The following is a 12,690-nucleotide window of genomic DNA, read 5'->3' on the forward strand; positions in this document are numbered from 1 at the left end:
ACTTTTATGGGCCCTAGGAAGTAATGTACCCAGAGGTACATACACATATATATACACATGCACTTACACTCAGGAATGCGCACACGCAGGCACTCACGTACTCACACACACACAAACATGTAAATACAGTGCTTAGTTTTATGGCACATTGTAGAGGGGTTAGAAGGGGGTCACTTCTACAAAACTGTGTTTCACAGACAAAGGAGTTGAGATCTGCAGAGGAATTTTGTAGTCCTGTACAGCTCCCTTCTAGAAGCTGCATCAATAAGCGTGGATGAATAAAAGTGTTCTGAATTGACTACTGAGTCCCGGCGTTCTTTCTGGAGGCCTGAGAAACCGGGATGTAACTGTTTAGAGGCAACACATTCCTCTTCACTCTGTCCCTGCTTCCCTGTCTTTTTTGTGCACTGTTCAATGAAATAAGAGCTAAAATGTAGAAGAAAAAAAATGTAATACTTAAAAACAGACAAAAAAATGACACCCAGAAACATGGTAAAGTTTAACAAAGACAAAGTGCATGCTAATGTTGTCTCCTCTTCTTTCAGCTGGACTCTGTTTCTTACCTTTAACCACTTGATTTATCTCTGAAGTCCACGATAATAACTCCGTCCTGCTGCAGTTATGTGGTTCAGCTTAAATGTATTTATGCGAGCAGGTCTCTGTCTTTGCGGCAGTGAGTGAGTATGAGTCACTGCCACCGGTATTTAAATGCTAACCTAAAATTAAAAATATATTTTGGTCATCTTTATTTCCTTTTCATTGATGTGTTCATGTTTACCAGAAAACAGTGACCTCTTTACACACTGACTACAGGTGTTCTGTCAAATATAAAGGGCTACATCTCACTCTGGTGTATGTAAAGGACCAGTTCGTCAAATTTACCAAAGGTAAAATTAGACTGGATACCAACTGGTTTTTCAAAAAGTGGAGATGTCATGAGCTAACATTGAATGAGACAATCCAAGTTGATGAGCACTTCATATGCATGCATCATAACCAAGCTTGAAGCCTGTTTATACTATCTGACCAGGAATTTATGCACTCAGACATTGGTTATTCAATGAGCACAGTCACAGTAAGAAGAGGTTTGATCCCACACAAAACTGCCCACAACACTACAAACTAACTACACAAAACAACACATTAACTACACATTCCAAACATGCTAAGCGTCACAAATCTCTCATATCTCAAAACTCTCTCTCTCTCTCTGTCACTCCTAAAACTTCCCCCGCTTCCTAAATAACCAAATGTTGTGTTGCCATTCTCTCCCATCATGCCTTGGGACATGTGCTGCTGTTTTATTGTCTATGATTATGTTACTTTTAACTGTTGTCTTGAATGTCTTGACGCTCGAAGCACAGTGTAGCACCAGCAAGTGTTTAATAAAGAGCTCCTATCAGCCAGGGGACAAACAGCAAGCTCAATCTCTGTGTGGAGCTTCTTTGTTAAGATTTCTCTGCATGCCACAATAGTAGCACGACCACACTGCATTTTCTTGTTAGTAACTGTAACGGCGTTGTAATGATAGGAAAAGTAATTAGTTAGATTACTCGTTACTGAAGAAAGTAACGCCGTAAGCAACGCTATTACTTTTAATGCCGTTATTCCCATCACTGGTGATGACACAAATATGTGTGAGAGCAGGTGTGAAAACAGGAGCGATGTAAAGTGTGCTGATGACTCTGTTATTGTTAGTCAGCTCCAGGATGATGAACGCAGACAGTTCTTGATGATGCTGTTAGATGTTGTGATGAGTTTCTCTTAATCTAAGATGAGAGACACGATCACCCCAACTTGGAGTTAAAGACAATATTCTCCACCTGATCAACCGTATCCACACCCTCCTGACTAGGGATGGGTACCGGTGTCCGGTGCCATGATGGCACCGGTTCTGATATAAACGGTAGTAACCAGACCGAAAAGCAGCGCACATTTCGGTGCCTTATTTCGGTGCTTTTTTTTTTCCTGAGCCAATTCTAGCCAATCATTTTACGTTTCCGAGGAAAGTAGGCGGGCTCAGGTACGTACGTTCTTTTAGAGCAGAGCTACACATTAAAAATGCCCAAGGCTAAGCATTACAAAGTCTGGCTGTACTTCGCAGCAAAGCATGCAAACTCAGCAGCCTGCAACAAGTGCTTTAAGCTGATACTGTGATACTGTCAAAGGAGGTAACACCTCAAATCCGATGAAACACCTGGCGATGCATAGCGGGTTTTTTTTAAAGCCGAGAAATGCGCCGTGTTTAGCTTGCTGCGAGACCTCACACCGTGCACATCTACTGCGGGTGTGGCCTGTTATCATCCCCCCAAAAACCCGAAGAGGAGAGTCCTGGCCCTTAGCCCTGCCAGTGTAGCAGAAATGATGACAGATGATGATGGCAGCAGCAGCTGTTCTTCTCTGTGTGAGTAGCTTAATGTTGTTCTTGTGTAATTTACGTTGAGTAGGCTAACCACATTATTACATTAATGCATGTAAGGTGAACTAGCAAACACCGTCGTAGTTACATGCGGCTGTCTTCTTGTTTGATGGCAGATACTCCCTTCACCCTGGCCAAAAAGGCTAAAATGACCAAAGAAAAAGTGGAAAACATTTAAACATGAGAGGTTTTTGGACCAATTTTGTGTTTTTTCCATTGTTTAAGCACTGCTTCCAGCCAAGAGTGATGCCATATATGCCCTATAGCTGCAGAAAAGGCTAACATTGTTATCTTTTTACAAAAAAAACATTTAAACATAAGAGGTTTTTGGACCAATTTTGTGTTCTCCATTCTTTAAGCACCGGTTTGAGCACTGTTTAAGCACCGGCACCGTTTCAAAAGTACCGGTTTGGCACCGGTATCGGATAAAACCTAAACGATACCCATCCCTACTCCTGACTAAGCCAGCAACATGGTGAGAGTCATGTTTTTGACTTCTGTGCCTTCACACAGCACCGACTTCAGCTCCTGCACAGAGACCTGCCATCTTCAGATGTTTTCAGATGGCCTTGCAGAGGTGGGATGTATCAGTGTGATGAGGAAGAGTACAAGGCTATGGTGAAAAACTTTGTCAAGTGGTGAAAGTAGAATAATCTGCAGCTTCATGTAGCAAAGAGAAATGAACTGGTATTGAGTATAAGGAGGACAAGAACAGCAGTGAGTCTTGGTTCCATCCATGGGGTCAGCGTGGAGACAGTGAAGGATTATAGAGACCTCGGTGTTCACACTGACAATAAACTGGACTCCATTAAAAACACAGAAGCCCTCTTCAAAAAGGGCCAAGTAGTCTGTATTTTCTGAGGTACCTCAGGTCCATGATACAGGATTGAGGTTTTATTAGTGATAATCAGCTCACAGAGGATGTTCAGAGTTTTCAGGTATATGTCAGGATTCTGGACTTTTCCACTAACAGGAGTCAAAAAATCACAATGAATGCAATCCCATACTGAAATTTATTGTCTATTGAAGCATATTTTCAAAGTAATTATATGCAATAAAATGCAAAAGTTCTCTATAGAACTTAGAGCTCTATAGAACCATGTTCTATTGTCATGGCCAATTTTTTCTTTATTATTATCATCATCACCAAACACCTAGAAGTTTAGATTCTTAACAGTGTAGTAAGAATTACAGGTGCTTTTCAACATTTGCAAAACAACTGTGCATCAACGACTGATTTCATTCTTCATTGATTATATTACATTATATCTATTATAGATGAAAGCAGATTATACAGGCACAGGGTAAATATGTAAATTCCACACAGTAAGATCTCAGGCATGGAAGCATTGCTAACCACTGCAACTTGGAATAAAATGTTTATAAATTTAAAAAGAATTTAAGAAGCAGAAGTTCATGGTAGAATATTCAAACTCAGCAAATTAAAGTAAGGAAGGAAGACTTCCAGCTTTGAGTGTTGGATGCGTTTGCTCCAAAAATCTAACTGTAGACTTCTGCAAACTCAATCTAATATTGTAATAGCAGCTTCAAGTTCAATTTTCTGAGTCAGCACAGATGTAGATATGAGAGTCATGTAACCTAACTCTAAACCCAGGGTATACAGGTTCAGTGAATGTGGTGTTGAAGGTGTGGAGGTGGACCAGTGTGCCAGAGATTATGTTGTAGAAGGACACGGTGCCCATAGGACAGTCCACATACACTGCTACTTTGTGACAGGCAGAGGAGGAGACAGGGATGGCTCTTGAATTGTAGTTGTGAGTTGCAAAGTATTCGCCCTCATCACAGTACAAAGACCAGGACTGATCAGTTTTGCCAAACCTGCTGTCATCACCGTTTCCTTTCCGTTTGATTCCTTTGTAAGCCACTGCAATATGAACCTCTCCACTCCACTCAACCTCCCAGTAACAGCGACCAGTCAGAGTGTTGGTACACAGCAGCTGAGGCCAATGATCAAATCTGTCATCATTATCAACATACTGCTGGTCCTCTTCTACATGCACCACCTTCCTGTTGTTGTCAGACAGTTTGAGTTTTCTGTGTATTGTGTTTAGATCCAGATTTAGTTCACAGAAATCTAATGGAAAGAATATGGGGAGAAGATATGCAATCAGTTTGTAGAACTCTAATCATTCAATCATTCAAACCACAAGAATTACTGTGCTATATAGTCTAAAGATATTCTGAAATAAAAGGAATGCAATCATGAATAGAGATTACCAAGAAAATTAAGACGTCTACAGTACCGAACTGCAGCATGCAGTGATTTTTTTTCTACAAGCCTGAAATCTTCACCTCTCAGAGTCTACTACAAAAATTACTTACCACGTTACAGGATGGTTCGTCATGAGATTGTGTTGTTTGTCTTATACTTGATGATGAATATCACCTTTAGCAATCTTTGAAGTCAAGTTCACATCCAACAATACACTTTAATTTCACCTCTGAACTTTGTATTTTAAATCACACTACTTTAATTCCCCTTGGGGTGTTTTGAAAAACTCTACTACTTAAGAACTCCCACTCTATTGACTTATGGTTTTAAAAAAAGGGTACAACTTGGAGTGTTGAGCAGAGCTCTAAGAGATCCTCAACTCCCGTTTGCATCAGAATCTCAACACCCTGTTGAGTATGAAATGTCACAGCTAGATGCATCTCCATTATTGAAGTTGGAGAACTGAGCTGTTCCTGTAAAATGGCAAGTCCCTATTGGAGTGGTTGGCTTTCCTAACTAGTCTACATCAGACTCTACCAGGGCTTTCCTCTTCATTAAATCTATTCATGAAAATAGAGTCGATGAAATCCATGGCAATAAGGCTTGTGGATTATGTCTCATTTAATGTATGATGTGGTCATGTGATAATTTCCAGTTTGTAAACAGTCAGTTTGCAGTCAAGTGTGAAGATGACTGAAGTGAGGATGTGTGAACCTCCAAGTCTGAGGCCGCGGCTCTAAGCTGCAAATTATTTAGACACTTTCATTGCTAAATGAAAAATTTTAAGCATCTCTGGAACTTGTTGGGAAAGATTGGAGGAGAATGTTAGTCAGTTGTCTGTGTATCTTCACCAGTGATTCAGACACTCTACTGGCCCTGGACTTTATATCACTCCATGAAGAACAACATCCAGCCAAATCTTTATGGAAGTGATTGTTTGTATACCTATGCTGTGGTTATATTTTTTTTTAAAACATCTTAATATACAATACATCTAAATATACATACATAAAGTGCAGCAGTTATACTGCACAATAAAAAGGTTTTAAATGCAAGCTGTCAGTGATTTAATGCCTGGATTTAAAAACACACTTACATTTCCTTAAACCTGGTTTCAACCACTGTACTCCACAAGGCTCCATCCTGAAATTCAAAAAAGATTCAAAATAAATAAGGACAGTGTCAGACTAGCTCATCCTTATTCAGAATTCAAAAGCAAATATTTCATGTTTCCATCCCTCGCTTGAACAAGGTATCATACTTTTGTTTTATTCTGTACTGTTATTGCTTTTATTCTCTTGCCTACTATCAAACACTATCCTGTGGACTTACAGAATGATAGAGGAATTTTTGTAGCCCTACCTCAACTTCTCCTTACCTGAGGGTTTCCAGTTTCCACTGTGGATCCTCCTGTCGAGTCAACAGCAGCTTCATTCCTGAGTCCCCTAGATAATTGTAGCTCAGGTCCAGCTGTCTCAGATGGGAGGGGTTAGAGCTCAGAGCTGAATTAAGGAAAGCAAAGCCTTTCTCTGTGATCAGACAGCCTGAAAGCCTGCAAATATAACACACAGTGTTGAGTAATGTAATACATGTCCCACCGTTACATATTTAAAATACAAAATATCAGTAACTGTATTCCGTTACAGTTACCGTTCAAAAAGGTGAAATTCAGAATACAGTTACTTTGTTGAAATAAATGGATTACACGGCGGTCTTTTCCTGTTTCATATGTTAGGCTATGCCCTCTCTATTTTTGGTAATTCCACGCTGGTGGAAACCCAAACAAAACACGAATTAAGAGGCTCTAATGCCCGTGTCTCAATCTTAGGGCCCATGTCACCGTTTAATTGCAAAATGACATGAAGAAATATTTTCAAAAATTATTGTTCAAAAATTATTTAATATGAGGGCAATAGGCCAAGTGTTACAGGCATCACCCTAAAGAATGTAGCCTCATGGGCAGTGTAGTCCGTGCTGCATGGAGAACTGAATGCCATACCCGTTCAGTTCTCCATGAGTCGCAAAGTACGAGTTGTCATCGAACAGAAACGGGAGCTGGGAGCATGTAAATATAATAATAACCACTGCAGCCAAAAAAAGTGTCTGACGAGCCCAGTTTTAAGTAAGCTATTAAGACTCAACTGTACACTGTGTCCGTGTTTTCCTCTGAAACAATAAGTTCCGCTGGAGTAGCCTATCAGCGCCTCTCTCTGTCTCTTGCTAGCAAAGTTGAAACAGACAACAAAGTAAAGCTAGTTTTCGGCTACGAGCCAAACACGAAACCCAACGTATTAGCCAGAGGTCCCTTTACTACGGTTCGGAGCCTCGGACCTGTTTTTTATACGAGAGTTTTCTATACGAAATCGCTGCAAAAAGTGCAGCCTTACCTAATGTGCACCCTACTGTTACTCATTTTATATTAAAATTTTAAAATGTAGTTGGTATTGGTGTTGGTATTGGTGAGGAACCTTCAGTAATAGTAATAAATCACACAGCAATAGTACATTTATGTACTTGTAAAAAAGCATTATAATATATTATGTAATCAAAAGTATTCAGAATACGTCACTCTGATTGAGTAACTTAATGGAATACATTACAAAATACATTGTGGGGCATGTATTCTGTAATCTGTAGTGGAATACATTTTAAAAGTAACCTTCCCAACACTGATAACACAATACATGGCACATAGTCTGAGTGAACTACATTTAATTTGTTTCTTTGTCATTTAAAACAAAGATCATTTTCATTATTGGAATGTAAAAATCTTAAACAAAGAGTAAGTTGATCTAACCTGAGAGTTTGAAGTGTGCAGTGTGGACTTTCAAGGCCAACACACAACAACTGCACTCCAGAGTCCTGAATGTTGTTGTTACTCATGTCCAGCTCTCTCAGTCTAGAGGATTGTGTTCTGAGAACTGATGATAGAGCTTCACAGCTTTTCTCTGTGAGGTTACATCCGCTAAGCCTGAAAATATATCAGTGAAAAATTTAGAAAACATCTGTGATTTTCCTAGAGAGGACCACAGATGTGAAGCATGCTTCAACCTGTTTCACACTGGTTACACACTTACAGAACTTTCTTGGAGGCTTTGACCACTGACAACAGCCTCAAAAAAGCCTCCTCTGAAGCTGAGTATTCCTTCAGATCAAACACATCCAGCTCTTCTTCTGATGACAGCAGGACAAAGACCAGAGCTGACCACTGGGAAGGAGAAAGATGAACTATGGACAGGCTTCCTGAACTCAGATGGCGTTGGATCTCCTTCACTAGAGAGTCATCCTTCAGTTCATTCAGACAGTTGAAAAAATTGATGCTTTTTTCAGGAGAGAGATTCTCATTCAGTTTATTTTTTATGTACTGAACTGTTTCATGATTGGTCTGTGAGCTGTTTCCTTTCAGTGTCAGGAGGCCTTGCAGGAGAGTCTGATTGGTCTGCAATGAAAGACCAAGGAGGAAGCGAAGAAATAAGTCCAAGAGTCCATTTGGACTCTGTAAGGCCTTGTCCACAGCACTCTGGTAGAACTGTCTTACTGAAGATTCTCCAGTCTGCACTGAGGCTGTTTCTTCTTCTTCCAGCAGGTTGATACCAGAGTTGGTGAAGGTGAGATGGACATGAAGAGCTGCCAGAAACTCCTGAATGCTCAAATGGACAAAGCAGAACACCTTCTCTTGGTACAGTCCTCTCTCTTCTATAAAGACCTGTGTAAACACTCCTGAGTACACTGAGGCCTCTCTGACATTAATGTCACACTCTGTCAGGTCTGATTCATAGAAGATCAGGTTTCCTTTATGCAGCTGCTCAAAAGCCAGTTTCCCCAGTGATTTAATCATCTTCCTGCTCTCTGGACTCCAGAGAGGATCTGTCTCAGCTCCTCCATCATACTTGATGTTCTTCACTTTGGTCTGAACCACCAGGAAGTGAATGTACATCTCAGTCAGTGTCTTGGGCAGCTTTCCTCCATCCTGTTTGGTTTTTAACAAACTCTCTAAAACTGTAGCAGTGATCCAGCAGAAGATTGGGATGTGACACATGATGTGGAGGCTTCGTGATGTCTTGATGTGAGAGATTATGGTGTTGGCCTCTTCCTTGTGTCCGAGTCTCTTCCTGAAGTACTCTTCCTTCTTTGGGTCAGTGAACCCTCTGACCTCTGTAACCATGTCTATATACTCAGCAGGGATCTGATTGGCTGCTGCAGGTCGTGTGGTTATCCAGATGTGAGCAGAAGGAAGCAACTTTCCCCTGATGAGGTTTGTCAGCAGCACATCCACTGATGTGGACTCTGTAACATCAGTGAGGATCTCAGTGATGTGGAAGTTCAGAGGAAGTCGACACTCATCCAGACCATCAAAGATGAACACAACTTTGAACTTTTTAAAGTTACAGATTCCTGCTTCTTTGATTTCAGTGAAGAAGTGATGAATAAGTCCCACTAAGCTGAACTTTGTATCCTTCAGTAAATTCAGCTCTCTGAATGGGAATGGAAAAATGAACTGGATGTCCTGGTTGGTCTTGTCTTCAGCCCAGTCCAAAGTGAACTTTTGTGTCAGGAATGTTTTCCCGATGCCAGCCACTCCTTTGGTCAGAACTGTTCTGATTGGTTTGTTTGTTTCAGTTGAAGCTTTAAAGAAGTCTTCACACCTGATTGTTGTTTCTGGTCTGTCTGGTTTCCAGGAAAACATTTCAATCTGTCTGACCTCATGTTCAGTGTTGACCTCTCCGGTCCCTCCCTCTGTGATGCAGAGCTCTGTGTAGATCTCATTTAGAGTGGTTTGGGTTCCTGGTTTAGCAATCCCCTCAGAGACACACTGGAACTTCTTCTTTAGGTTACATTTAAATGTGTTCTCACAAAGTGGATCAGGATTTTCTACAGGAAAGCACCAGAAACATGAGTGTTATGATTATAGAAAATATGACAATTTCATTCCTGTAAAGACTGAATTTATGAAGAGAAATCCTCTCACTGCTCTGCAGACAGTCAGCCAGCTCCTCATGTTTCATTATTCTCAGGAAGTTAACTGCAAGTTTCAGAAATGCCTCTCTGCTGCTCCTTCTCTGCTTCTCTTCCTCACTGTCCAACACCTCCTCTTCATCCCTCTGACACTCTGAATAATCTGGATTCAGATCATTCTGCAGCTTCTTTAGCTCGTTCTTCACAAACGCGATAATGTTTTCCTCCAGCATCTGGAAATTAAATGAAACAACCTGAATTCATGAGCACTTTGATTTGAAAAGTTCTTTTTAAATAAAAATATAGTGAAACATGAAAGGACGGCTTTTGCCGGCAGACATTTAAATATTTTTGATATGAAAATAATTACAAACAGAGTTTGGTGTACATGTACAAACCTTAAATACTGAGTCCAGATCAGTTTGATCCTGAAGACTTGAAACATCTGAACTCTCCTGATCAGCTCTGTGGAGACATCATGAAGAAACTGTAACCATTTTGTACATAAATACAAGATCTTGTTTTTTTTCTTTGAATATTTTATTGCTAAATTGATTTAGATTGATTGCTTTAAATTCATTACACTGATTACTAAATTAAGAGCGTTGGTGTACGAGACCATGGCAGTATTATTAAATATAAGGAAAGACGAAAGAAAAGTTGGCACAGCCTATAATTTATTCTTAAGGAGTAAATAAAGAAACTGTTGCCAAAATAATTTATTTTGTACTTTCATGCTGTCAGCAGTAAATAATACCAAAGCAGTTGCTGCAGAAAGTAAAACGTACTGGTTGAATGAATGAACAAAATGTCCAATGTTTGTCCAAGAGTCAAATCTCTGGACTCAACATCCAACTACATATTGAGTACCCCGTTAAGTGAATGGTGTGTAGCAGTCAAAGCAGCCAATGTGCCCAAAATACCTGCTTTTCTTAATGTTTTTATTTTTATTTTTTATATACTTTCAGGTCACTTCACCTTCCTAAGCAAACCTGACACCCACAGCATCGGACTTTCATTTATCAGGGCAAAGGGAACTACTCGTCAAACTGACTAGCTGCTGACTGCATTGCTGTTGATTAAACAAATTATAATCAGTGTGGCACCCAGTGTAAGGAAGGCATGGGCTGTGTGAGATTATTATATTATCTTATGCCATGTCATACCCCTAATTAAAGATTGTGAAATCATTATGGAGTATTAGTTTGCATTATTCTCCTGACTTAGAAAAGGGTGATAACTATTAGATTTATTAGGCTATGTCCACACGTAAAGGCAGAAATGAAGGAAAACGCTGCTAGGAGCATGCCAAAGCAGCAGGTGGCGCTATATTCCTAACCGTGTAGAAATGTTGGCCAATCAGAAGTGTAGAAGCCTCGGTGGGAAATAGTAAACAAAGCTGGGGCGTAGAAGCAGAACCGAGTCGTATGTGTGGAGGGACAGTAACTGTGTGTGTATATGTAAGCATTTAAACACTGCAGAGACAATTAACAGTAACAGTACTGTAGAAATTCATTTCACCGAAACAACAACGTGGCGCACAGTGTGACATCAAAACAGGCGCACACCTTTGACGCTGCGTTTTCTCCGTTTTTCTCGTCCACACGTAAATGCAAAAACTGAGTTTTAGAAAATATCCACCCTGCCCGGAGTTTTTAGAAATCTCCGTTTTCAGTGACCGAAAACGCCGTTTACGTGTGGACGAAAGGTGCAAACGCATAGAAAAATCTGCGTTTTCAAAAATACCCGGGTACGTGTGGACATAGCCTTAGACTGATTTGTATTACATTAGACTGCTGATTTATTGTGAATGAATGATATTGTTTTATGATGCATTATACTGCTGAGTTATAATAAATACTGTTTTCAGAGAAGCATGGCCTTGTTTGTCTGATTAGAAAAGAACAGAACATACTGCACAGGAAGCCAAAGTCTGAACTCAGGCTCACTGAGAGAGAGAAAGAATGTGGATGCTTAGGTATTATGACTTTGGAGGGGGGCTGAGGGTATAAGAATGTGAGAAACGCTCAGACACGTCAAGATCAGGCGGACACCCTCCTGCGCTCATCTCCCCTCCGGATGGTTTATGCTCAGAAGTTTTGATGGAATAATGAGAAGTGTATGGAATAAAGAAATTGTTGATTGAGCATTTATACACCGATTGCTGTCCTTCCTTCAGCCCAAAGATCAAAGAACTGAGAATTTAACAGCTGTTATGATAGACCTACCTCATGGAGCTCTTAAACTTCAGGACTATAAGGAACATTTGAAATCTCTTACTTCTCAGCACCAGCAGACTTTGGTCCTTTAAAGTTGATGCTGAAAGCCTTCGACTGATCACAGCTCGGTTCAGGTTCAGAAGCATCTGGTGTCTCTCTGATCCCGGTGAACAAAGAAAAAGATCACGAGAGAAAAATTGAGTTTTTAGCGATCAGATACAAAAACTGCTGCATAGACTAAGGAATAAAGACTAACATCACAGTAAGTCTATAACCCTTTAAGCTCTTCTATCATTAGGCTGTTTATTCAGCTGCCTTTTGTTCTTTTTATTCCCACATGAATTGAAATGATAATAATATCGGTCAATGTATGCAGTAAATCATATCTTCTCACTCATTACTCATGGAAGGAACATTTTGATATTCAGCAACTCTCACTTCTCATCAGGAGACAGTTTCCTGTTTTTAAAGTCGGGGCGGTCTCTCTGTGGACTGGATCTCTTCCTCATAGTCACAGAGCTGAGTCCAGGCTCAGGCTCAGGTTTGGGAGAGTCGTGTCTGGGGAATTAGGAAAAATATCAGCTAGGGCAATATATATAACAACAAGCCTATAAAGTCTGAAGCTCTTCACACTGAATGATTTCAGTTCTTTTTAGTCTGTCTAGTTTTAAACTGTTACATTTCAGGCTGTGTAAATATCGTCTTTGCAGTTTTCAGAGTTTTGTCTCCTTTCAGATGAGATGGATCAGTTACTGTCATGTAGCCTGGATCTCCATGAGTCACTGTAGTACAACAATTTATCATTACAGCTGCAGATTGTTTATTATGTTTGTGTTAAATGAAATAAAAAAAGTGTTTAGTGT

The 12,690-nt window shown here is 40.1% G+C and overlaps 1 protein-coding gene across 1 annotated transcript; it reads right to left on the reverse strand.

Moving 5' to 3' along the window:
* Positions 1-3,972: 3,972 nt before the first annotated feature.
* On the reverse strand, positions 3,973-12,336 carry LOC134623318 (NACHT, LRR and PYD domains-containing protein 3-like). Its single transcript, XM_063468466.2, has 9 exons — positions 12,266-12,336; positions 11,889-11,984; positions 10,007-10,073; positions 9,622-9,841; positions 7,730-9,524; positions 7,450-7,623; positions 6,031-6,204; positions 5,749-5,795; positions 3,973-4,514 (listed from the first exon to the last, which is right to left on the reverse strand). Exons 1-9 carry the CDS (start codon positions 12,334-12,336, stop codon positions 3,973-3,975), a joined length of 3,186 nt encoding a protein of 1,061 aa, XP_063324536.2.
* Positions 12,337-12,690: the final 354 nt, after the last annotated feature.

The sequence above is a fragment of the Pelmatolapia mariae genome, linkage group LG3_W (genome assembly GCF_036321145.2).
Source record: "Pelmatolapia mariae isolate MD_Pm_ZW linkage group LG3_W, Pm_UMD_F_2, whole genome shotgun sequence".
Lineage (NCBI taxonomy): Eukaryota > Metazoa > Chordata > Actinopteri > Cichliformes > Cichlidae > Pelmatolapia > Pelmatolapia mariae.